A 27,379-nucleotide genomic window follows, 5' to 3' on the forward strand; every position below is an offset into this window, starting at 1 on the left:
TAAAGAAATGAAGGGCTGCGGGCCGCTCCACCATCATTTCTGTTTTCAGTAGAGATCAAAAGGGTCAAATCCATAGTATCATATTTGATTTAAAAAATGATTCTCTTTTTTAAGAGTACTTGTATGTGAGGACAGATTCCATGCTTTTTCTGCATGGAACCCAAAGGGAGCTAAAGAGGGAGGAGCCAAGTCCTTAAGACTGAGTCCAGTAAACCTCTATGATGGAGGCTGAAGAGGACTCAAAGCCACCAAGCCTTTTGTTCTGTGTTTGAAGCACATTGATGCAGTTCTATACACAGATCTGTCTGAAATGTCAAATGAAGAAGTTCCGGTACACATTTCTCTAAATAGTCCAAAAAGATTGAAATAAGTTCCTTTACATGTTTTTTACTTACATGTAAAAAGCCAATCTTTTTTTTTTTTTTACTTAGAGCCGGTTTAGCTCGTGCTGGTTTGCAGCGCCTTCCGCCCGTGAAACCAGGGTTCGACTCCGGGCTGCTCCCTGTTCCCTTCTCTACCTCTGTGCCGGTCCCAAGCCCGGTTTGAGAAGGTTGCGTCAGGAAGGGCATCCGGCGTAAAACATTGCCAAATTTACCATGCGACTTAGATTCTCCAAAGCAATCATGTCACAATACAGACATGTGTTCTTTTATATTTCTACACTGAAAAACAGACAAAACCATCAAGTCATCCCAGAATTTTTCAGAAATGTCTTTTAAGTTCCAAATCAAGTCAACTTCATCTCTTCAGAGACCAGTTTTCTTTCTGCTGTGGATCATCCAACATGAGAACAACTCCAAGAGAAATGAAGGGATCTTCTGTGCGGATGGGGCTCTATAGTTTGGTATGCTAAGATAAGACGTTATTGATCCCCAGAGGGAAATTGAGCATTCTGAGTGGTTTTCACTTGTTGTCTTGGTTTTTGTTTGAGTTTTTGTGTTTGCGTCCCTGTCAGTAACATCACGTTCAAGTAGCAAATTATTTACCTCAGTGTTGTCTGATTTGTGGTTTTCACTGTCATGTCATCAGTTTCATCACCCATTTGTTGATGCCTTTGTTCATGTTTATTTACTTAAATGTTGAATTTTCAGCCACCAAGTCTGGTCTCTTGCATATTAGGTCCTTCATCATGGAATTCTGACAGGAAGTCACCTGACCTCGTGCTGCTGAGTCAGCAGAACATGGGCAAGTCATCCATAAACAGAAAACATGAAGTAAAACATGTTTTCTGATAATATCACGTGACTCTCGTGACTAAATGGGGCTTTTCATCTGATACACATTGACAAAGAATATTAATACTACTTAATGCCAATTACTTCTAAAGATGCAAATAATTCTCTAGGAGGTGTTTGACTTCACAAAGCCATGTTTAAGAACAAATGGATAAGTTACTTCCTACTTAAATTTGAGCGTATTTTCTTTTCCCCCCCATTTTATTTAAACTTAGATTTTTTTAGACTCCACCCCCTCCTGTTACCTGCTGGTAGCTTCGGACTTCTTTTATGGTAAATAAAAGTGCTTTCTTTTTCTCTGCGCTTCATCTGGATTGCTCTTGTGATCAAACAAAAGACACACAAACCGAGATCAACGTTTTCATCTTTACTAAGCAGCAAAGACAACATAGGGGCCCTCATCTTTCAGGAGCTCAGGTGTTCAGGTAAAACTTCAGCAGTAAGAAAAGTCCTGGGAATTTTGTTCAATTAAGTGATAGTCAAATAGGGAAGTCCGTAAAGAATGCAGTTAAAGGCTGATGGTGTGCCGGTCACGCCGTCTTCTTTGGAGTTGTTTAACCTCCCAGTGTCTGCAGAGAAAAAAGGAACACGCTGAGGGTTCTGAACATGAGTGGGGAGGGGAAAAAAAGCCGGAATAATATGAGGGGCCGTATAAGACATTATTTACTCTGAACCATTCACATTCATACATTCTTGCTCTCACAGTCATATATACTCTCTTTCGCATACATATATTCTCTTACACATACACATGTTCTCACTTGCACATACATGTATTCTCTCTTGCACATACATGTATTCTCACTTGCACATACATATATTCTCTCTTTCGCATGCATATATATTACCTTACACATACATACATTCTCACTCTTAAAAAAGAATTTATGTGTGTGAAAGACAAGTATATATGTGCGTGTGAGGAAAAGTATATATATGTGCGTGTGAGGAAAAGTATATATGTGCGTGTGAGAGAGGAGTATGCATGAAACGGAAGTGACTTTGCATGAAAAGGAAGGCACTTTGCATGAACCGGAAGGCAGATGATTTCTCGTGCACTGATTGGAGGAGAGGCCGCCACCTCCCATTTTGAACAGACGCTAACATGAACCAGCAAAAAAAGTAAGCCCTGACTGCAGCCTGCAGAATTGCTCAACATAGTGGAATGCTGGAACGCTAAAGAATGTGAACACGCTGTGGAATGTTAACCCTGCCCACGTTGAGCCCGTGCATTTGATGCACCTTTGTCAGTGCAGTTGTGATTGCAGGAAAGGGGAAGAATCAGTGGAGCACATTTTGTGTCATTGGTAATTGTATGAGGAAGAAAGAGAACAGAGGGGAGGAAAATGTGAATGGTGCAATGTTTTTTTTATGTACACTCAAAAAAATGATTGAAGCCCCTCTTCCATGTAACATAATAAAAAATTCTGTTTGTTTTATTTAAAAATATTTGTTTTAAAAGAATGTATCTACATTTAATTGACCTAACACAAAATGTATTAATAGTTTCCCATATAACTCCAGTAATCCAAAATAATTGAGTTCAAGTGAGGGGCATGTTGTTGAATGCTGTTTTCCTGTTTCTCTTTATTTATTCTCTTTGCCGTCTTACGGCTACAATTTTTCCCCAATTTTAACCATTCAACTATTAAAATGTTCAACTTCTTCGTCTATGCCTGGTATGACTTTTGGTCCTTCAAATCCTTCGACTTTTCAAGAATGAAAACTGTCGTTTGTTTTTTCCACGTAAAAAACGAACTCTGGCATGAAATCGTTTCAACTCTAAACTAAACTGATATTCCTGCCCTTAGACCCCCCTTCACGGTAAGGAAAAACTCCTTAAAAACCGGTAGGTGGCAATATTGCACATGGAAACTTGTAAAACCAAAGAAGAAGTAGGGGCTCAGCATGGGCGGGGTTAACATTCCACAGCGTGTTCACATTCCTCAGCGTTTCAGCATTCCACTATGTTGTGCAATTCTGCAGGCTGCAGCTAGGGGTAGTTGATCAAGAAGGAGCCATCGGAACCTTGAGAAATATTTTATCTTCACCTCACCGTTGCCTTTTTTTAAGACATGACAGCTGGTTTTCCCACTTTTATATGTAGTTATGGATCGAAAACAAGAGGAATTTGTTTTAATGTAAATGCATGTTCCGGCGTCTACAGGAAGTGTCGCCCATAATTCACGCAAAGGCTCATGGGGGCTAGGAATAAGGTGGATACGGGTTTTCTGTTTCGGTGGCGCTTCTATTACCATTATTGGTAATTGAGACATTCCTTTGTCTCTCTAGAGATGCAGACAGATTTGTGACCACTTGAGGTGAAGATAAAATATTTCTTAATGTTCCGATGGCCTGCTGCAGGACCCCCGTGGGTCCTTCTTGCTGGTTCATGTTAGCGTCTGTTCAAAATGGGAGGTGGCGGCCTCTCGTCCAATCAGTGCACGAGAAATCATCTGCCTTCCGGTTCATGCAAAGTGCCTTCCTTTTCATGCAAAGTCACTTCCGTTTCATGCATACTCCTCTCTCACACGCACATATATACTCTTCCTCACACGCACATATATACTTGTCCTCACACGGACATATATACTTGTATTTCACATACATATATTCTTTTTTAAGAGTGACAATGACAGTGAGAATATATGTATGTGCAAGTGAGAATACATGTATGTGCAAGTTAGAATATATGTATGTGCAAGTGAGAATATATGTATGTGCAAGTGAGAATATATGTATGCGTAAGAGAATATATGTATGCGAAAGAGAGTATATATGTATGTGCAAGAGAGAATATATGTATGTGTAAGAGAATATATGTATGCGAAAGAGAGTATATATGTATGTGCAAGAGAGAATATATGTATGTGTAAGAGAATATATGTATGTGAAAGAGAGTATATATGACTGTGAGAGCAAGAATGTATGAATGTGAATGGTTCAGAATAAATAATGTCTTATACGGCCCCTCATAGAATAAGGCTGTGATGCAGCTCCTTCTTACCACGCCAGCCTGGATTTCTGTGATGCGGCTCTGCTGAGTTGACCCCCCCTCTCAGGGTTTGGATGGTCTGGCCTGAGCTCTTTCTGACCCTCAGCAGTTCTGTGACATGTCCCACACAAAACACCTGACGTTAAAATGTTTTCTTCCAAAAGGTTTGATGAAGTTGAGAGACTTACTCTAGAACATGTTATCATTTTTAAAGAAAACAAAACTGTGGTTAAACCAGTAAATAATAAACCTTTTCAGAGTCCTGCATTTTTTGAGACTGCCTGCATGGAAATGGAGAGTCAGGCCTACCATCAAGCACTGTTGCAGCATTGAGCGCATTCTGCTGAAGGCTGCAGGGCCACTGGTTGAGGACCACACAGCTGACACCGCTCAAGCTTAGCAACAGAGCGGTCTCCACAGGTTCCTGCAGGGCGAGCCGCTGCATGCTGGGGAGGACAGGAAGTCTGAGTTAGCTAAGAACAGGGGGAAGGAACTTCTCCTAAAACAAACTACAAAAGGCTTCAATTGGGCTAAAAAGAAAGGTCAAGCTATCACTTCATTCAAAGATTTCATAAGAGCTTCATAACTACCTCTTGTGTGGGTCATGGTTTGACTGGGAGTGAGGGGCAGCTTGTTTGTGAACGTGGTCAAAGAGCAGAGCCAGCCGGCACTCTAAGGACAGCAGACATCAGTGCCATTATCACGCAGCAGAATGAAGCTCACTAATCCAGTTCCACTAACATCAGTTTCAGCCCAGAAAAGTTTTTTTTGGGCTTTAAAACTCCAACAGAGTTGAGAGTGAAATGGAACAAATCTTTGGAAACTTCTACAAACACCTGTAAACCGGCTCAACTGTCCTCTGTTAGAAATGTTCAAACTGCATGTGCAAACCTATTTTAAAGAGTGAACTCTTGGCTGACCAAAGAGAATTATAAAATCCTAATGAAAACAACAATCTCTCTGACAGGAGGAAGAAGAACTGGAAGAAAATCAGGCAGCAGGATCCAGCTTCTTCCTGTTCTCAGCCCCTCTACATTTCATGACGTCTAACAGACTCATAAGGAGGAAGTGTTCACATCATAGTTTTTTGAAAACGTTCACTCTCCTTGGTCTGAAAAATAGAATTATGAAAAAAAATTTTGTATTGTTGTTTCTTGGTAATAATATCTTTTGTTATGTCAAGACTTTCATGTAAATGTAGTTTGGTGCATTTGTTTAGATCATGTTAAGTTTCCGTTTGTCTACTCAACATTTTGTTGGAGGTTTACTTTTTCAGGAAGGATTTCTCCATGAAGTTCACGCAGAAGCCTTCAGCAGCATCTCAGACTGCTGCTTCTTCAGATACTACTCTGTCATTCTCCAATGCTTGGCTCAAAGATGGAGAAAATCTTTGATATGAACTCGACAAACAGCCAGTTCCTAAACGTTTACTCTCAGTGGTGTCAGTTTGATTCCCCACAAAAGAAAATCTGCCTCTACTTAATTAGGTCCTGATAAGAGGGAACATCCCTGTGTTTTTGTGGAAAGAGGCAGCTGAAATTCAGTTTCATAGTGCCAGTCACACTACAGTTAGCCACACCAACACAGACTAGTGAGTTGCACATATGTCTGGCCTAAGGCGGTGAACAGGGCTGACCTGACACTCTGTCAATCACAATGGAAAAAGTGCTCCCATCTACAGACTACCTTTGTTTGCTGGGTAGAGAGAGCGGTGCAGCCATGACAACCAAACTGCGCTCTGTTCAGATTAACATCCTCCCATTCATGGTGTGAAAAGCAGAACGATGATGTGAGAGAAATCTTCTGGAGTGACAGCTGTTAGTTGATGACCACGCCAAAAGAAACCCTGAATATATATAGCACCCTGATGGAAAGTGGGCTACTGGAACAAGACGGAAATGGACTAGATGTGAGAGCAAGGTTCTGTTAGAATGCTACTACTCAAGTAATCCCACCCAGAGGGGTTACATACAGAGAATGTGGAATGAATGCTTCAAAACCCACAATCAAGGCTAACTGCCAAACAACTGGTAGCCCAGTGCTCTAACATCCACAAACGGCAACTCCTATCACAATTGAGAGTGAAGCAGTACAGGACAATACCACGGAAGAGCCAAAACAGCAGATCAGAGAGGACGCTATACCACACTCCCACCCTGAGCTTGGGTACACACCCCCAACGACTACAGATATCAAAGACAAGATCATGTCTAGAATGACCACTAGGCAACCCGACACCAGCTACCACGGTTAAGTGATGTACCGCCTGAAAGTCTTCTGGAAACTGTGAATGAAGCATTGAGGGCAATTCCTACCACAAAAATAGCAGAAACCAATGAACTGGTTTACACTTCAGCAGCAGTGATCCTTCACATGCTTGGCTATAAGACAGACCATGGGAGAAAACAATACCCACCATGGAAGCAGCAGTTAGAGGCAAAAATCAAGGCAACTCGGAAGGATGTGAGTAAGTTGACAGAGGCTCAAAGACGTACAATGAGAAAGCAAGTACCTAAGAGATACAGCCAGATGCCCATACCTGAAGCACTGGAAACTGCCAAACAAAGGCTCCTAGCCTTGAGCAGCCGCCTAAAAAGGTACACAAGAGACAATGAAGCCAGACGGATAAACAGGCTGTTCGCAACTCAACCTGCCAAAGTGTATGCTCAGTGGCAGGGTCAAAACAGCCGAGCAGACCCACCAAGGCTAGGAGCCTCCCATATACTGGAAAAGTATATGGGAGAAAGAGACAGCACATAACAACAATGCCCAGTGGCTGGTCGCTCTGAGAAAAGAACATAGCAACCTCCCTAAATCCAGAATCCAGTAACCATCACAGTGGCAGACATCCAAGAAAGAGTCTCAGGTATGAAGAACTGGACAGCACCGATCCCTGACATGATTCAATTCTACGGGCTAAAGAAGCTCACCGCACTCCACAAGCACCTGGCAGCACAAATGAACCAGCACCTAAGAGATGGGACTCACCCCGAATGGCTAACGGAAGGGCGAACGATCCTGATCCAGAAGGATCCACCAAAGAATGCAGTGCCATCCAACTACCGGCCAATAACCTGTCTCTCCACAACATGGAAGCTCATGTCAGGCATCATTGCAACCAAGATAAATAGGCACATGGATCAATACATGAGCAACACACGGAAGAGTATTGGTAGACACTCCAGATGAGCAAAACAACAATTCCTGGTTGACAGAACAGTCGCTCAAGACTGCAGGTCACGACACACCAACCTGTGCACAGCCTGGATTGATTACAAGAAAGCCTGTGACTCAATGCCACACACATGGATCACTGAGTGCTTGGAGCTGTACAACATCAACAGGACTCTAAGAGCCTTCATAGGAAACTCAATGAAGCTGTGGAAAACCACCCTTGAAGCCAATGGGAAGCCACTTGCACAAGTGTCCATCAAATGTGGGATATACCAAGGTGATGCTCTGTCCCCACTGCTGTTCTGCATAGGTCTGAACCCCCTCAGCCAAATAATCAACAAGACTGGCTATGGATACAGACTCAGAAATGGGGCCAACATCAGTCACTTCCTCTACATGGATGACATCAAGCTATATACTAAGAGTGAGCGTGACATTGACTCCCTGATCCACACCACCAGGATCTACAGTACTGACATTGGGATGTCATTCGGGCTCGAGAAATGCAGCCGGATGGTGACAAAGAGAGGCAAGGTAGTCCACACAGGAGGGGTCTCATTCCCAGGAGGAACAAAAGCAGACATTGAGGACAGTTACAAGTACCTTGGAATTCCGCAGGCAAATGGCAACCTGGAGCAGGCAACAAGGAAAGCTGCAATAGCTAAATACCTCCAACGAGTAAGGCAAGTCCTGAGAAGCCAGCTCAATGGCAAAAATAAGACCTGGGCAATAAACAGCTACGCACTGCCAGTTATCAGATACCCTGCAGGAATAATAAGATGGCCACCATGCATGGAGGGTTCCATCCCAAATCCAGCACCCTGAGACTGTATGCTAGCCGCAAGGAAGGAGGCCAAGGACTAGTGAGCGTAGAAGCCACTTTCCAGGATGAACCATCCAAGATGCATGAAAACATCAAGCTCAAGGCCCCAACTGACAGTGTCCTCAGTGAATGTCTCAGACAATGAAGAGTAGAGGATACAGTGCTGGAGGACAGATCCTCATGGGAGGACAAACCCCTGCATTGGATGTACCAACGGACCATAACTGAAGTGGCTGATATCAAGAAGTCCTACCAATGGCTAGAAAGGGCTGGCCTACAGGACAGCACTGAAGCGCTCATCCTGGCAGCTCAGGAACAAGCCCTGAGCACCAGAGCGATAGAGGCTCAGATCTACCACACCAGACAAGACCCAAGGTGTAGGCTGTGCCAAGAGGTGCCTGAAACAATCCAGCACATAACTGCAGGGTGTAAGATGCTGGCAGGGAAAGCATACATGGAGCACCAAAATCAAGTGGCTGGAATAATATACAGGAACATATGTGCAGAATATGGACTGAAAACCCCAAGGTCAAAATGGGAAACACCTCTGAAGGTGGTAGAGAATGAGAGGGCAAAGATCCTGTGGGACTTCCAGATCCAGACTGATAGGATGGTAATGGAGAACCAACCAGACATTGTAGTGGTGGATAAGGAACAGAGGAAAGCTGTTGTGGTGGATGTGGCAGTGGCAAGCGATGGGAACATCAGGAAGAAGCAACATGAGAAACTGGAGAAATACCAGGGACTCAGAGAAGAACTGGAGAAAGCCTGGAAAGTGAAGGTGACAGTGGTGCCTGTGGTAATTGGAGCACTCGGGGCAGTAACCCCCAAGCTGGAGGAGTGGCTACAACAGATACCTGGAAAGAACTCAGACCTCTCAGTCTAGAAAAGCGCAGTGCTAGGAACAGCTAAGATACTGCAGGACCCTCAAGCTCCCAGGCCTCTGGTAGAGGACCTGAGTTTGGGTGAGAAAAATATATATATGTTGGTACCCCTCAGTTAAAGAAAGAAAGTCCACAATGCTCACTGAAATGACTTGAAATGTTCAAAAGTAATAATAAATCAAAATGTATTGAAAATTAAATAATCAAAATCAGCCATTACTTTTGAGTTGTTGATTAACAGAATTATTTAAAAAAATAAACTAATGAAATAGGCCTGGACAAAAATGATGGTACCTCCATAAAAGACTGAGAACTAATTGCCCCGGGGGTCATGATGAACTCAGGTATGTCCTTTCATTGACATCACAGCTGTTTTCAAACCCATAATCAGTCAGTCTGCTTATTTAAAGGGAGACAAATAGTCACGTTACTGTTTGGTGAAAAGGTGTGAACCACACTGAACATGGACAACAGAAAGAGAAAGAGAGAATTGTCCCAGGACATTAGAAACAAAATTATAGACAAACATTGTAAAGGTAAAGGCTATAAAACCATCTCTAAGCAGCTTGAAGTTCCTGTGAAGACAGTGGCACATATTATTCAGAAGTTTAAGACCCACGGGACAGTAGCCAACCTCCATGGACGTGGCCGGAAGAGGAAAATTGATGACAAATTCAGGAGACGGATAGTTGGAACTGTATCCAAAGAGCCCAGAACAACCTCCAAAGACATTAAAGGTGAACTCCTAGATCAAGGTACATCAGTGTCAGATCGCACCATTCGTGGTTGTTTAAGCCAGAGTGGACTTCATGGGAGACGACCAAGGAGGACACCACTGTTGAAAGGAATCATAAAAAAACCAGACTGGAATTTGGAAAAATGCATGTTGACAAGCCACAAAGCTTCTGGGAAAATGTCCTTTGGACAGATGAGACACAACTGGAGCTTTTTGGTAAGACACATCAGCTCTATGTTGGTAGACTAAAAAATGAAGCATCCAACCAAAAGAACACTGTCCCTACTGTGAAACATGGAGGAGGCTCCGTTCTGTTTTGGGGCTGCTTTGCTGCATCTGCCACAGGGTGTCTTGAAGTTGTACAAGATCAAATGAAATCTCCAGATTATCAAGGCATTCTGGGTAGAAATGTGCTGCCTAGTGTCAGAAAGCTTGGTCTCAGTGGGAGGTCATGGGTCTTCCAACAGGACAACGATCCAAAACACACAGCCAAAAACCCCCAAGAATGGCTGAGAGAAAAGCGTTGGACTATTCTGAAGTGGCCTTCTATGAGCCCAGATCTGAATCCCATTGAACATCAGTGGAAGGAGCTGAAACATGCCATTTGGAGAAGACAGCCGTCAAACCTGAGACAACTGGAGCAGTTTGCTCATGAGGAGTGGGCCAAAATACCTGTGGACAGGTGCAGAAGGCTCATTGACAAATACAGAAACTGTTTAATTGCATGGATTGCAACAAAATATTAAGTTATTGGTATCATTTTTGTCCAGCCCTATTTCATTAGTTTGTTTTTTTAAATAATTCTGTTAATCAACAACTCAAAAGTAATGGCTGATTTTGATTATTTAATTATCAATACATTTTAATTTATTGTTACTTTTGAACGTTTTAAGTCATTTCAGTGAGCATTAGGGACTTTCTTTCTTTAACTGAGGGCTACCAACTATTTTTTTCCACCACTGTACACATACACTCCAAATGCAAATATGTTACTGCATTTGTAGTTTCAAAAAAGCCTCACTTTATTTATTTACAATTTAAATGTATTCATCTTATGAGAAAAATCATTGTCAAACAAAGTTTTTGGGGAAAACCATGATTTAAATAAAGCTTATTTGAAATGGCTTTTGTCACCAGTGGCGCTTTTCCTCTGCGGTGTGACGAAACCAAACTTTCCTTACATCTGTGCCCTTCTTTTGTTCAATAATTCCACAGCTGCAGCCGCATTTGGTACATGTATTTGACAAACTCTTTGAGAAGATCTTTGCAGCCAGCAAATATGTGAATATGTTCATCCAAAAGCAGCTGTTTTTGTTTGTGTGGAATCCTAAAGATGAACTGTCTGATGAAGTTTGGATTATTTTACTTATGTAAAAACAAAGGAGCAGAGTGGAACACTGAATGAAAGCTGCTCTCACTGCAGCAGAGTTTTTATGTCTTCCAACCTAGAAGTGAAAGACAGACAGGCCCATGTTGAAAAAGATTTGGCCTTTTGAGCCATGTTGCTTTGAATTTCTAACACATCTTCTCCTTCCACTGGACTTTCACATTTTTCTTCTTCCAAAAACCTCTTTAAAACTCAATATGAATGTGTGGCTTCACAGAATTTTGAGAGAGCGGTTCCCCCTGAAATCTGGTGACAGGGTCAGTTTTAGTTAGCAGTATTCATATGCTGATGACACACCTTTATTTTCAGCATACAATATTTCCTCTAAATAAATGACCTCCGTTCAGACGAAAGCGCACAAAGGTGAAGGAACAAACAGACGGCAGTACCAGGCAGATTGAGAGCAGCTAGTCTCTTAGGGGGGATGATTCCCACAAAGCGGTCCCTCCCCACGTAGATAAAGGCGCTGCACCGCCGCAGCACACGCTCAGTCTCAGAGACTCTAGACAGATGTGAACATCAGTTAACAAAGCACAAAAGAACTGATTATGCGGCGACGCAACAGAAACAAGTTCTGAGCACGATTCATACCTGCTGCCCCCCCACAGATGGGTGAAAGGCTGCATGTGTGTTTCCAAAACCTCCCTCATCAGAGGCAAACATCTCTCTCCTGTGTGAGCAAAAGGCAGCTCTATTAGAATAACAAGGAGCTGCACAAACAGCTCTGAACATATAAAAATGATCATTTTACAAAACTTAAAAAAAGAGTGTAATGAAAAATCTTCTGGCAAGCATTACAAAACATTTCCATGTACTCACCTTCACTGTCAACGAAATCTGCCAAAAGTAAGTTAAGGATTGTCTTCATTAAACAAATCAATGAAATTACATTTACCAACAATCAAGTGAAGCTTATTTGAAATGACTATGTTCCAAAAGGATACAGTGAAAATTTTGTATGTCCACTGGGATGGCTAGAGAAGGCTGCACGGGACCAACAGGTGTCTGGGTAAAAATATATTTCTTTTCTTTTCCAATTTAAATGCACATTTGTCAACGAGCACCTTAAAGTACAACATTCTGTTTCTATGAACACACAGTCTTTGCAGCAGATAGACAGCTGCAGCCAGAAGCTGCAATAGACAAGGAAAAAGCAAAAGGATTCCACAAATGAGACTGGACAGAAATGACAAAGAGGTGCAGAACCAACGATAAATGCTCACAGGCAGGAAATAGGATCCTTATGAATGCATAATGCATAACTGATTGAAAGACACACTTAAAAGAGAGGCAGGGGGAAGTTAAATAATTGCCACTGCTGACAGCAGGTAAAAGTAATTTTGCCGTCTGCATCTGGCAGGCCCAGATTGATTTACTCCACTCACCGCTTTGATGCCCTGGCTTTGATGTGCCTTCCCCTTCGCTCCCTTGCTAAGTTTGGTGTCCGTTTTGTTGTCACTTTCAGCTAGCGCAAACAGAAAGCAGCATTCATAGACACATGGATAGATTATGCAGCATTTGAACAATAAAATAATGAAGTCAACAGTTTTTGCAAAGTCACAGATGTTTATCACTATAAAAAAGTTGCCTCCTGGCTGCCAAACTTACAAGTTTCTAATAATTATACAAACCTATTGGTCACTGAGGTCATGTGACCAGGGTCTGCTGGCTGTTAAGAGAACCCGGTTAAAAACTAAAGGAGACAGAGCCTTTGCCGCAGTGGCCCCATCGCTCTGGAACTCTCTTCCTCTCAGCCTCAGATCTGTGGACTCAGTGTTTTCTTTTAAGAAGCAGCTAAAGGCATATCTTTTTAAAATAGCTTTTTCTTAATTTCTTTTTAACATGTGTTTTTACTGTGTTTTACTGTTGTTTTATCGTGTTGTACTGTGAATCACTTTGGGATTTTTATCTGGAAAGGTGCTATACAAATAAAGTTTATTATTATTATTATTTTTATATTTGACTAAAAGAAATACATCATTTGATCCAGAATGGACCAAGTGGACCAGTGGGTATTGACAGACAAAAAAATGTTTTGTTTATTTGACAAAATGTATTTGTTATGTTATGAAAAATTCCAGATTTAAAGGTACATTTTAAAGAAACCTATAAAATACCCTTCGTCTTGATAAATTACCAGTTTTTAACATTTAAATTAAATAGTAAGTTATAACCCCAATGACTTGAACCCACGCAGCAGCACAACTCAGCATGTGACATCCTAACATGCAGCAGCCTTTGGTACAACGAGATGTTTGAAGGCTTTTCCCCTTAAACTGCTAAAAATTCATGCATGAAGATGGAATGCAGCAGCTGAGGGAATCAGATTCATGCTTGGTGGATACGTGGGTAAAATAACATTCTGGAAAGATCCACATTTTCAACTGCTTTTTGCTTCTTGGTCCTTCTCTGTGGGGGCCAGTGGCAAAGCTAGGGAAATAAGACTGCTTATTAGACTCCTTTTTGAAGAAATACTAGAAAATGCGCATAACTGAGACATAACCGATTGGTTAACTGCTGATCACCCACTGAGCCACAACCCTTCTCCACTCCTCAGTGAAGCTCACTGTTGTATCCTGAGTATTTATTTTCTGTAGGGACCACATGAAATGTCTATTGCAACAAAGCTGCATGGAATCAAATTTGGGCTCAGATTGGCCTGCTGGGCGAGTAACACTCACAAATATTCATACAGTTCATGTTTAGTACCTAACATTACCGGTCAATTCTCCCTATCCCCTTTGTCATAGGATTTTCTTCCTCTTCACCTCCACAGATGCTCCACATTGAATCACTGAGAACAAGATCTACTGTGTCACCAGGACTGATGTTACTGGGGTTCCATTCTGGAGCCAAGCCCTGGGTTTAGGCTCACAGCCAGGCGCCCGGTGGCCAGCCCTCCAACTGCAGGACCCGGCACGGCTCGGTCCAAAACACAATGTTAGATCCCCGAAAACCCAAAGGAAGGGCAACAAGGGGCAGGTGCTGTGTGACTCACAGATGGACTCTAACCTTTTTCTCAAAGCCCACCAGCACAGCTGTCATGGGTTGAGGTTCACTGTGATGAGTGAGAAAACATCTGGATATAAAAAGAAAAAGTTTTGGTTCTAGATTCCTCAACATAGTACAGGCTAATGCAGAAACATCAAGACATTCACATGTGTTATTTACCTGAGGGAGACTCTGTACTTTGTGCTAATTTGGTCAGTGAGTATTCAATGCAAGGTTTGCACAGAATAACAAACAGACTTTTTAAAGGGGATTTCAAGCATGACTGGACAACAGTTGACATCAAAGGTAGAATTTACACAGCTTTTAGAGCATTTAGGCGGGCTACAGACAAATTTGATCTGAACATCAAATTATGTCCTTTCAAAAGAAAGAAAGCCTTTTAGTTTCTCTAACATCTGCAGAAAAATGAGCTCTAACCTTTAGACAGTGACTCAAATCATGCAAAACATTCAACCTTTACAAAAGTACAGATGTCTGCAGGAGCTGACACAGAGCTCTTTCTACCCCCCTTTTTTAACATAATAATGTTTTAGCCCTGAAGCTAAAACAAATGCACTTGTTTTCCTGTACAGCACATCTGTGAAGGAAGAGCTCAGCACAGAGCTGGGGTGTCCACTTTCATTCAGGGGTGTTTGTTCCAGTGATCAATGAGAGCTCATGAGTGTGTTCAATCTGCCAGAAATGACACAGGCTATGCAAAAACTAAACTGCCACCCAGATAAACAAAGAACACAAACGTGTTTCATATTAAGTGCATCACATAAAAGATGTTTGTGATGATTCAATGTCTGACTGTAATCTAAAGGAGCTGCACAATAACAGACTGATTCGGCCCGATGGTCTCCATGTTTCTGTTCAAATGTCAGTGATTATAGGCGATCAGAAATGATGACACGCTGCATGAAACTTTCCCTCTTCATGTCACTGGCTGATAGAAGAATGAAGCTTTGGGATGAACTCAGTCACATGGCCAGTTGCCACTCCTGTTAGTGTTGTGACATTGTTGGGGTTCCCCCCACACGTCGGTGGAGTTCTCTACAGTCTAAAGTCACGATTTCATTGGCCGATGCTCATGCTCAACTGAAATGAGCCAAACTTTGTGGCAGACATTGTTCCACATTTGATGTGTCCTCAAAGCCATGACTGAGGAGCAACGCCGCGTTCTGATTGGCTTTCATGATAGACGCTGTTCATGATAGAGGCTGAATGATTTGTTTTCAGAAAGAAAAGGACACTTAAGGCACTTGAGGCTCTCATATTTTCAGGTTATGATTGGATGAACTCAACAATGTTGACCTGGATGCCATTGGAGGCTGCTTTCTGCAGTCTAAGAAATACTGGCACCTAAATGTCTGCACCTGTTTTAGCAAAGCATGTCTGAAAGTAAATGTTGGTGTGTTTTCTACCTTTCTGTGTCTTGTCTGGACTGAGGCGGCTGTAGAAGAACTGCAGAGAAAAGTCTCGTGAAACAAAACTGAGGCCTTCTTCCTGCAGGATGGACAAAGACTCCAGAGGCAACTCCAGCAAGTTCCTGTCTGCCAGTATCACCAAACCCTCCCCTGGTTCTGCTGGAAGAGAACCGTGGCATACCCAACATGACAAACTGCCTGCTAAACCAGCGTATTGGTTGTGAACATAACACAAGGTTTACATATCAGACCTCTGGTATAGCAGTAATGTCTGTTCTGTCTGAAGAAAAGCGAGGACACATAACAGGCTTTACCTGTGCTGGCCTCGTCTTCCTCAGCTTTGCTTTTGGTCACTTCAGATCCCTGAAAGGGTGAGGCTGGGGGCCTGGTGGACGGAAAAGGAGCAACAGTCTGAGGAGCATCATCAACTGTCCGTGTACAACAGCACAAAGCAATGTCAGAATTCACCATAGACAAATGTTTTTTATATGTTATATGTCTTTTATGATGCTCGTGCTTAAAATCAACATAAATTCAAAATATGAATTATTATATCAGTATTAATTCAGTAGTCATGTGTGATTAATGTGTTATCATGCCAAGGCCGAAGAAAAAGTTATTCTGGTTATTTTTTCAGAGATTTCAGAAGTTAAACTGTAAAAATAAAAAGTGGATTTTCAAAACGTAATCTTTGAAAATTCTGGTTTTCCTAAGAAAGCAGCTTTATTTACTGTAAATGTCTGTGAACCGGACTGAGGGCCAGATGGTGCCAAACAAATTCTACCGAACCCAAAATGCAAAGAGGAGCTTCAAAAGAAGAGATTTTTGTGTTTGAGGCTTCGCAGGTTTCCGTGATGCTTTTGGACATGCCGTTTGTGTTTCTTATGGTTAAAAAAGGGAATTTAAGTGTGCAAGAGTTCAGTTTAGTTAGGAAGGACAGTGTTAGAACATTCTGCTTGTTCTTTTCCCATTTTCCTTCATGAAAACAATCAAAGCTGTGCTGCAAATCTCTGAAGGTGAATTTGCTAAACATAATGTGGAGCTTTTCCTGACCCAAAAAACATGAGAAGGCTTTTCGTGACACTAAGGCCCAGACAAAGAAAAGTCAGAGGAATGACATGTAGGCTCACCTCATACAAGAAAAGTTGAGCTGCGTGAGAAGTGGATTCAAATAGTCATCCATGTCCTGCACAACTTCCCTGAAGGGAATGGCTGACTGTGAGTCTCCTGCAGTGCTCTGTGGAGGGACAAAGCTTGAATACTTCACATCAGATGTCCTACATTTCCCATTACTGAGGCAGGAGACATGAGGCACGCTGGGTTGTTAACATGTACGTCCAACAGCCTTAAACATGGCAGCATAAACCTGAATGTTTCTCAGAGACCTGCAGCCGGGCCTCGGCCCTGTCCCAAGGTTGGGTCTTCTGGCAGAAGATTCTGGCTTTCTCCCTCAGTGCCAGCAGCGCCTGTGGGCAGACTGAGACCCTTGCCACCCCGGCACATGCGAGGACACCTGCTGCAACACAGACACCACACATTCAGACCAAAAGACTCCAACTGGTCCCTGTGAGTTCCTCTGCATGCTCAGTGTCCCTCTTCATTTGCCTCAGTTTGTTTATTATGACCTCATTCCAGTTGTCTGTCAAGTGGAATTCCCAGCATTTTCTCCATGAACGCTTCGCCCTGTGACAGCTGAGGGGCTCTGAGTGTGAACAGGTAATGCTGATGGTGGTCATGCTTCCTTTCTGATGCATCCCATCATGCTCCTCGTGTGTTCAGAATGTCTGACCTCGTTATCTGACTTGCAGATAAAAATCCCGTATTTATTAGAGGCACATTTTCACAGGGGAACAAATTAGGCTTGGAGTAGAATAAGAGTGTTCTGACGTCTGGCTCGTCTTTGCTTTAGTCAGTCCCTTCAGGATCTTGTGGGCATTCTTTATGGTTGTTGCAGCACAAAGAGACTGAAACTGCAACTGTATAAATATTTCTAAATACTGTTCTTGTAATAAAAGACACAACATTTTTCAATATTCATTTTAAAGGTTGTGGGAGAATGAAGAAGTTTGTTAAGAAGTTAATTTTTCTAAGTGAGGGCTTATTTGATGGCGCTCCACAGGAACGGCTCGCCATTCAGGAAATTCCTTTATTAAATCGTCATTTATTTCAAAATAAAAACTAACTTTTTTCATGTTTGTGAGACACCCACTGTAGACAAAAGTCAACAACTTATGTATGTTGAAATGTTCATTATTAATTAGAAGAAAAAAGTAGACACACTGAAGTTTTTTTTGTTTTTCTTTTCTTTGAATCAAAAATGTAACAGAATTATTTTCTTTATTTTCAGAAATTATTTCAGTTTAATTTAGTTTTAGTAAATGTGTCTGTTAGTCACTGACCTAAATATTTATTTTCCAAACTTAACATTTAAGCTTTGCAACTAAATATTTATTTGTTTAATAAATGGGCGGCCGTGGTGCAGCAATAGGGCGGTCGACTCATGATCATAAGATTGCAGGTTCAATTCCCGCCTTGAACGCCCATGTGTCGAAGTGACCTTGGGCAAGACACTGAACCCCACCTTGCCTCTGGTGGGAGGTTGGCGCCAGTGTTTGGCAGCGGAGCCGCCATCAGTGTGTGAATGTGTGTGTGCTTGGGTGAATGGGACTGTGACTGTAAAGCGCTTTGGCCCTTCGTAAGAAGGTAGAAAGAGCTATATAAGTATACGCCATTTACGCCATATTGAAGCCCAAATTAAAAAGGTTACTTTTTAAGAAACTTTTTAGTTTGGAGCTAAATGTTGAACATTTAATGAAACATTTAAGCTTAAATTAAATGTTTAGCTCCAAACTAAATACCAATTGTTTGCTTTTGTAGAGTCTATAACTGTGCCGTTTTGGTCCAAACCCTTTTGTCTGCTTCAGTAGCGGTTCTAGGCACGGGCCGTCCGGGCGGTGGCCTGGGGCGGAAAACTGAAGGGGGGCGGCACCGGCGGCTCAGCCCTTGTAAAATATTATATGCACCACTATTGGTTTACTTACGTCACAGTTTGTGAGTTTGTAACAGCCTGAACCTGGCCGCGCCGCCGCCCTCGCCCCGCAGCTGTGCGCTCTCCTGTCTTTGAGAAGTAGACACAAATGTGTGTGAAGAAGGAGAAGGGAGGGGGCGCGGGGTGAGCACGGAGCTTTGCCGCGTTTGCGCATGCGCAAAACCTGGCTGGCTCATCTTTCAGGGGAGGCGACGGTCGCGGGCTTGATGAAAAAAATAAAAGTAAAAACTGCGACTGCGCCGTCATGTAGCGAATCAGCGCCCCTGGCTGTAGCTGCACGCGCTCCTGCTGGGAATGTGTGAAGAAAGGGGGGGGGGGGGGGGCTGCGGGGAATCAGTTCAATTGTGGGACGCTTCCAAATTAAGTGGCTAGGTGGGGACAAGGGCGGGGGTTTGAATCTACTTCATAAAACCTTTTTATAAGTCAGTCATAAGGTGACATTCTATAACCTACATTTTAATAAAGGTATAGAAAATATATTCTGCTTTTTGGGTTAATTTTGTGTGAAATGCCCAAATAAAAAAAATGGCAACACAAAACAATGCTGTCACTAAGGTGACAGTTGGTTCAGTCGACGGACTTGATGCCTTCTTCGTGACGTGAGGACATTTATGCCAAACAAACGCCAATAAACATGTAAAATATGGAGAAGAAAAGGTCAAAGCCATCTGGTGCCCAATTTAGAAAGAAAAGAAAAGAAGAAGAGGAGAAAAGAGATAAAGAAAAGGGTAAGTCCTCACAGCTTGATGCATGTTTTTTCCAAATTCTAATGCTACTTGCCCTACAACAATGTTGCCGATGAAAACTTTATTTTGGTCGATGACCAACACTGAAGTAGGCCCAAATGTTGCAAATAGCGTCATTTTTTTTTTTTTTTTTTTAGATTTTATTCTTAAAAATTTGCTCTGCCTTAACTTGTAACATTAGTTATGATTCACGTGTCTGTCTGCTCTGCTGTAACACAAAGGTTTTGTTGGGTTTTGCTGTTGTATAATAGCTCATAATGTTAAAAAAGCTGTGATGGTTACACAGCATGCTGCTGCTGCCATAATATGCTAATGGGGCAAATAATTTGAGATTGGTCATTAATTTAATAATCATTTGTGGCAGCCTAAACGTTTTCACAATGTGTTTTTGACATTTAACTGGGGATTTAGGGGTTAATTTTGAGCCTGCATATGAAGTTTATTTTTTATTTGTTTTACAAATGTGGGATTATATTTTTAGCCAATAGAATTTCCATAAATCTGTAGGTAGTTTTAAAAATGAATATTTACCATTTACTGCAACTCTATGGGGACAAAACATAATGTAACAGGTCATAACTAAAAATGTGCCAATCAAAGGATTGAAGACGGAAAACATGAGCTAATTTTTCTTCTCTGAAGTAGAGATCGATATAGAACATGACAATTTAAATTTCCAATTCATAAATGTTTTTAAAATATTTATTTTATATTATTTATTTAACATTGAGTTTGATTCAATATTTTCTTAGCTAACTGTATTTTTGCCATGCTTATGGTCTTTTATTTTTTGTGTTCTGATAACTTTTATAATGCTGTTCAGAATTCTGACATCTTTTGTATCCACTTCTTAATTTCAATGACAATTAAAGCTACAAGTAGCATTTAGCGGGCCCGAGCAAGTGCGACCGCATGGCACGAGCGACCGCCCCGTGAGCAACGCCCTGCTCGAGCCATTCTCGTCGTTTTTTCTTGTCCATTCTGGAGCTCCAAGCTATTGTTAATACGACAGCAGCCTGGGGGGGGGGGGGGGGGGGGGGCTGTAATCTGTTGCCTTAAGGGACAAAGACTTTTGCATATAGCATGAAAAAAATTCAAGCAATGATGATAATTGCTATCACTGTCCCTAAGGATGAGAACAATAGAACTCATTCAATTTCCACTACAATGTCTAGATGAGTGTCAGCTATGTCTGATAACTTGGCCAATTAGCTGGACCGGGATCTTGCAAAGTGCAGGTGGTTAACGTCCAGTGTGATGAGTCTGTGGACGGCAACAGTACAGCATAGCTTTTGGTTTCCACAAGAGAAGAACTCCTGACACATCTGCCCTAACAGACAACTACAAGAGGAGTTGAAATGTATAACACGGTGAAGGAGTTTTTGTGCAGAAAAAGGTACAATTAGAAAAGCTGGTAGCAGTGACTGCAGATGGGACTCCTGCTATGATCAATAGACAAACAGGTTTCATCACTCACTGTAAAGCTGACCCAGACTTTCCAAAATGTCTGCATTACTGCTGCGTCATTCACCAGCAGGCCTTATGTGCAGAAGTGATTGGCTCTGGACATATAATGACTCTTATTCTGAAAATCGTAAACAACCTCAGCTGCAAAGCAAAACAGCACAGGATTTTTAAGGTGCTATTGGAGGAGATGTCTGTTGAATATGGTGAATATGAACATTGTGAATCTGAACTTGCATTCTTGACTGACATTACTGGAAAACTAAACCACTTGATCTGCGAGCTGCAAGACAATGGCAAAACTATTTTTTTTTGACCAGCCTGCCTGAGCCAGTGTTTTTCTTGTGGGGATCTTTTCTGCCAGGGCTTGTCAGCTTGGTCAGTGGATGTTGCTGCAGTTGTCTCCCTTGCTGGGACAGCTGGAGTTAAACACAGCAGCTCACGGCTCTGAAGTGGACCCCGTTGCTGTCCCAGTCTGGATGGGCACTGTGGCGATGTTCCAATGGCCAGGCTGGCTCCTGGTATAAAGAGATTCCCAAATACCATTTCCTAACCGCAGAGCCAAGGATGTGTTTACATGTTTAGGTCAAAAATGTGATGGACAGCTTCATGTTGTCTAAACATGCCACCCTGTTATTAATCCAGTTGATATGGTTCTCCATCTGTGTCTAGGTGATAGAAAAGCATTTTTTTTTATATTTAGAGCTCTAAGCAAACAAACAGTTGTCTATATAAAAGCTTTTACAATTGTGCACTTTTAGCAGGTCTCTGAGTTCATGTGACCAATGTATGGTGGATTTTCACAGACCTTGTTTAAAACTGAAGGTGAGAGAGACTTAGAGAAATGGCTTCATTGTTCTGGAGTTCTTTGTTTCATCCACAGAAGAGTAGAATTGGTGATTGATTTTGAAAAGCTGCTGAAAAAAAGTATCTTTTCAAATTGCAATTTCTAACTTGGGTTTTACATTTTGTTTTCCATTTTTTGTGCTTTATTTGGGAAGCATTTGTTATTTGTTTGGTGTTTTTAAGGTTCTGCAAATATACACATCATTTTTTAGAGACATTTGTTATCAGTTGTGTTTGTTGATTTGTAGTTTAATTTCATTGGATGTATAGATGTCGTGTGGGGGGGAGGCTCGAGAGCAGGTAGGACCCAGGCGCAGAGACGGGAGGCAAACGGGTTCAGGGCAAGTGGGTTTATTTAACTAACAAAAAGCGCTGCAGAGCAGGATGACAAAACTAAAAACAAAAACTTACTGTGGCATGGCAAGGGACATGGACGCCAGACAAGAAGACGTGATCAACATGAGCAGAAGTTAATGGACCAGCACAGGAGGAAGGCAGAGACAAGACTTATATACAGACAGGGCAGACAAGACACAGGTGAACACGATTAGGGCAGATGGGGACCAAAGGAAGTAAAACTCAAAAACATGACAAGACAGGAAACCTTTCAAAATAAAACAGGAAACAGAACCAAACAAGACAGAACAAGAACTAAAGCGAAAAAAAAGACAGCAAACTGAAACCATGACAATAGAAAGGAAAAGAAGTTCAAACATTGATTATAAAAAAGGATATAAGAGATAAAAAAAAAGAAAAAGGAAAAGAAAAAAGATAAAATATTGATTTAATTGCATTTTGAATGAATAAAAAACAATGATTAATAGAATCAGAAATCAGAAAAAGTTTTATTGCCAGGTTCAGTAGAGCGCACTTTACAAAACGAGGAATTTGACTTGGTGTATAGTGCAATTAAGAATAAGTTAAAAATTAAGTTAACAACAACAACACACTATATACAGTAGAGTAAGGTGAATTAAAGTGGGAGCACAGATGGGCTGGGATGGTGGGGCCTGTAAGTGGCACCGACAGTCCTTTGGTGGGCGGGGCGGGGGGGGGGGGGGGTCACCTGGGGGAGTTGGGGTACTGTTCAGCAGGCTGACTGCAGTGGGGAAGAAGCTGTTCTTGTGGCGCGAGGTCCTGGTCCTGATGGACCGGAGCCTCTTGCCAGAAGGGAGGGGCCGAAAGAGATTATGTCCTGGATGAGAGGGGTTGGCTACAATCCTGGCTGCCCGCCTCCAGGTCCTGGAGATGTGCAGCTCCTGGAGAGACGGGAGGTGGCAGCCGATCACCTTCTCTGCTGAGTGGATGACGCGTTGCAGCTTGGCCTTGTCTCTGGCCGTGGCCGCAGCGAACCAGACTGTGATGGAGGACGTGAGGGTGGATTCGATGATGGCGGTGTAAAAGTCTACCAGCATCTTTTCAGGGAGGTGAAACTTCTTCAGCTGCCTCAGGAAGTACATCCTCTGCTGGACCTTCTTAGTGATGGAGCTGATGTTCTGCTCCCACTTGAGGTCCTGGCTGATGATGGTTCCCAGGAAGCAGAAGGACTCCACAGAGGTCACCGGGGAGTCACAGAGGATGACAGGGGGGAGGGGGGCTGGGGCCTTCCTGAAGTCCACTGTCATCTCCACTGTCTTCAGAGCATTAAGCTCCAGGTTGTTAGCGCTGCACTATGACACCAGCCTGGCTATTTCACTCCTGTAGGCCGACTCATCTCCGTCAAAGATGAGGCCGATGAGTGTGGTGTCGTCAGCAAACTTCAGGAGTTTGACAGACAGGTGACCAGCTGTGCAGCTGTTTGTGTACAGGGAGAGTAACAGGGGTGAAAGGACACAGCCCTGGGGGGATCCGGTGCTTGTGGTCCGAGTATCTGAGACGAGCTTCCCCAGCCTCACATACTGCTGTCTGTCCGTCAGGAAGTCTGTGATCCACCTGCAGGTGGAGTCAGGCACATTCATCTTGGAGAGTTTTTAATACTAAGTCTAGACAGATTTAACACAGGTTTTTGGATGAAAAAGGATTTTTTATAAATCATCTGTTACACTTTTAAGTCTGAAAAAAATATGGAAGGCAGCAAACACAGATCCCTACCGTTTTTAATTTTTTTGTGCTGATATTTGAAAGATAAGTTATGCAAAAAAATAGGTGTTTGCAGTTTTGCCTAAAAAGACGTTTTCGGACCTTTTTGGATCAAATGTTGTCTAAAAGTTCACCTGTAACTTCAATCATTCTGAATTTTTTTAGGAAAACTAAACCACTTCAACTGTGATCTGCAAGGCAATGGTAAAACTATATTTTTTATGGAACAGCCTGCAGTGTTTCTTGTGGGGATCTTTTCTGCCAGGGCTTGCCGGCTTGGTCGGTGGTTGTTGCTGTTACCAATCCAGTTGATATGGTTCTCCATCTGTGTCTAAGTGATATAATCAGAATCAGAATCGTTTATTGTCATTGTACATGGGGATACAATGAAATTGCAGCAGCCTTGGAGTGAAGGAGTTACATAAAATTAAAATTAAAATAGAATAGAAAAAGAAATACTGTATTTACAACTCTTAACAAAAAATGAACAATATGGACAGAAACTGTTAAATATTAAATATTTGTGAATAAAATAGAATGGAATTACATGAGTTGCTGTGAGCACAGCTTAATAAATATCAAGTTATTGCACAGTGACCCGGTTAGACAGTCAGGATATTGCACGCATTGTAGTAAAATTAGAGTGAGGTGTGGTTGGTGGACGTATGTGCATTCCGTATGATAATTGCCTGTGGAAAAAAGCTGTTTCTTAGTCTGTTTGTCCTGGTTCTGATGGACCTGTACCTCCTTCCAGAGGGCAGCAGTTCAAACAGAGGGAAAGCAGAATGGGTGGAGTTAGTGGTGATGCTAGTCACTCTGCTGAAGCAGCGAGACTGGTAAATGTCCTTCAGTGAGGGGAGGGGGCAGCCGATGATCCTCTGCGCTGTCTTTACCACTCTCTGGAGACTCTGCCGTTCTGCTTCAGTGCAGTGGGAAAACCACACTGTGATGCCATAGGACAGAATGCTCTCAATGGTTGAGCGGTAGAAGGTTACCAGCAGCTCCTGGCTGACGTCGTTCCTCCTAAGTTTTCTCAGGAAGTGCAGGCGTTGCTGGGCCTTCCTGATGACAGTCATGGTGTTGTTAGACCATGTGAGGTCAGCAGAGATGGTGGTGCCCAGGAGGGTGAAGCTGTGGACCCTCTCCACACAGTTTCCATCAATGTAGAGTGGGGGTGGATCTGTTCTGTTTTTTCTGAAGTCCAGGATGATCTCCTTGGTCTTGGTGGTGTTCAGGATGAGGTTATTAGCCTGACACCACCTTGAGAGTTTCAGGACTTCGTCTCTGTAGGCCGTCTCGTCGTCCCCAGAGATCAGCCCCACCACAGTAGTGTCGTCTGCAAACTTCACCACGGTGTTGCTGGTGTGGGCTGGTCTGCAGTCTGCTGTGTACAGTGTATACAGCAGAGGACTCAGCACACATCCCTGTGTGGAGCCTGTGCTCAGCGTCCGGGTGGAGGAGAGGTGGGGGTCAAGTTTGACTGTCTGTGGTCTGTTTGTCAGGAAGTCCTTGATCCACGAGCAGGTGAGTGGGTGGAGTCCTAGTTCAGACAGTTTGTTGACCAGAATGTCAGGAATGATTGTGTTAAAGGCTGAGCTATAGTCCACAAAGAGCATCCTGGCGTAGGTGTCTCTGTGTTCCAGGTGGCTCAGCGCAGTGTGGAGGGTGATGGAAATGGCATCATCCGTTGATCTGTTTGCTTTGTAAGCAAACTGGTGGGGGACGAAGATTGGAGGGAGGGAGTCTTTGATGTGTCCCAGGAGCAGCCGCTCCAGACACTTTGTGATGACAGCAGTGAGTGCAACTGGGCGGAAGTCCGTGAGGAAGGCTGTGGATGAGGACTTTTTGGGTATCGGGATGACAGTGGATGACTTCAGGCAAGCAGGGATGAAAGCCTGAGCTAGCGACAGGTTGAAGATTTTTGTGAAGACCTGGGAGAGTTGATCGGCGCAGGCCCGCAGAACCTTTCCGGGAACTCCATCAGGTCCCGCCGCTTTCCTGGGGTTTACCCTGCTGAACATCCGTGCCATCCGTGCCACGTCCATAAAGGCATTGTTTTTATATTTAGAGCTCTAAGCAACCAAACAGTTGTCTATATAAAAGAGCTTTTACAATTGTGCACTTTTAGCAGGCTGAAAAAATTATCTTTTTAAAATTGCCATTTCAAATTTGGGTTTTAAATTTTGTGTTCCATTTTTCTGTGCTTGTATTGGAAGGATTTGTTATTATTTTGTTTAAAAGTGCTACATATTGTATATACACATAATTTATTTAGAGAAATTTGCTATACGTTGTGTTTTTTGGTTTTGTAGTTTAATTTCATTGGATTTATATTAAGGAAAAGAATTTGCAGCATTGATTAAAAAAGGATAAAAGAGACATTTACTGTCTAAGTCTTATGTTACATCTGTAGAACTGTACTGAGAGTTGGGTTTTGTTTTGGAGCACATTCATATGTTTTGTTTGTAAAAAAAAAAGATAAAATATTAGGTTAATTGCATTTTACATGACTAGAAAAGCAATGATTATTCATAAAAATCTATGAAAGACATACAAAACAAATGAAAAAGCAGTCTGCCCTCCCTCTTGTGTCTAAACTATTGTCACCTCACTTCTGGGTTAGTTAGCATATGAACTGGCAGCTGGTGTGTGTGGGGGGGGGGGGGGGGGGTGAAATTTGACTCCAGCAACAGGGATGATTGAGGAGCAGGCTGCAGCATGAGGAAAAGACTTAAGCATGTAAGGGGAAATGACATCCTACAGTTGACCAGTTCATTTTATATCTGTAAAGAATATTCAAGAAGCATTTAGACATGTTCAGCTATATGCGTGTGAAACTTGGTGTGGATATTTGAAGCATAAGTAATTTTAAAACACACTTGTTTGGAGTCCAGACGGAAAAAGCACAGGTTTTGGGATGAATCAGGATTTTTTTAAAATCATCTGTTTCACCTGGACTTCTGAAAAAAATATGGAAGGCAGCAAACACAGATCCCTACATTTAAAAAAATAAATGGTGTTGATATATGATGATTAAGTTATGAAAAAAAATAGGTGTTTGTAGTTTTGCCTAAAAAGACGTTTTCGGACCTATTTGGATGTAATGCTCTCTAAGATGTCACCTGTAACTTCAATCATTCTGAATTTTTTTAGGAAGCAGTAGCACATAAATGCCTATGAAAGTTGAATTCTTGGTGCTGATAACCTAAACAGAATTTATGCTAAAAATCTTTGTTCAGTCCAAAATTTCATTAAAAAAATCAAGTGATGAAGTTTCTCGTAGACCCTATAGTGTTACATATCAAAGCTGGAGGTTATTAAAGGCATCTAATTCTGAAATCTCAGCTTCCTGAGACAAACGGCTGATTTATAATAAATTTCTATTATTTGGGTGCACATAATCGACCACTTCCTGTTACGCAGGCACCGTCAGGTGTACACCCATGAAACTTTACATGATGAGAGAGGACCCTTCTGAGTATCTCCAGTTTTAATTTCATGCACATCGGACAAAGCAAAGAGAAAATACAGGGCAGAATG

General features: G+C 42.3%; 1 protein-coding gene across 15 annotated transcripts in view; it reads right to left on the minus strand.

Moving 5' to 3' along the window:
• Positions 1-1,587: 1,587 nt before the first annotated feature.
• cfap46 (cilia and flagella associated protein 46) overlaps positions 1,588-27,379 on the minus strand; it is a 128,884-nt gene continuing 103,092 nt past the window's right edge. For 8 of the 15 annotated variants that reach the window (XM_078932078.1, XM_078932073.1, XM_078932079.1 and 5 more), the window contains 13 exons: positions 17,041-17,171; positions 16,786-16,892; positions 15,970-16,040; positions 15,653-15,814; positions 12,620-12,699; positions 12,179-12,239; positions 12,054-12,071; positions 11,826-11,904; positions 11,624-11,736; positions 4,821-4,902; positions 4,540-4,676; positions 4,243-4,341; positions 1,588-1,804 (listed from right to left, as the gene is read on the minus strand). In XM_078932078.1, the coding sequence (XP_078788204.1) occupies positions 1,704-1,804; positions 4,243-4,341; positions 4,540-4,676; positions 4,821-4,902; positions 11,624-11,736; positions 11,826-11,904; positions 12,054-12,071; positions 12,179-12,239; positions 12,620-12,699; positions 15,653-15,814; positions 15,970-16,040; positions 16,786-16,892; positions 17,041-17,171 (1,241 nt within the window). In that variant the 3' untranslated portion in view covers positions 1,588-1,703. Of the gene's footprint in view, positions 1,805-4,242; positions 4,342-4,539; positions 4,677-4,820; positions 4,903-11,623; positions 11,737-11,825; positions 11,905-12,053; positions 12,072-12,178; positions 12,368-12,619; positions 12,700-15,652; positions 15,815-15,969; positions 16,041-16,785; positions 16,893-17,040; positions 17,172-27,379 lie in introns of those variants that run through there. The other 7 variants (XM_078932076.1, XM_078932072.1, XM_078932074.1 and 4 more) reach the window with 6 other exon arrangements.

The sequence above is a fragment of the Oryzias latipes genome, chromosome 15 (assembly GCF_053564925.1).
Source record: "Oryzias latipes strain Hd-rR chromosome 15, Olatipes_Hd-rR_3.1".
NCBI lineage: Eukaryota > Metazoa > Chordata > Actinopteri > Beloniformes > Adrianichthyidae > Oryzias > Oryzias latipes.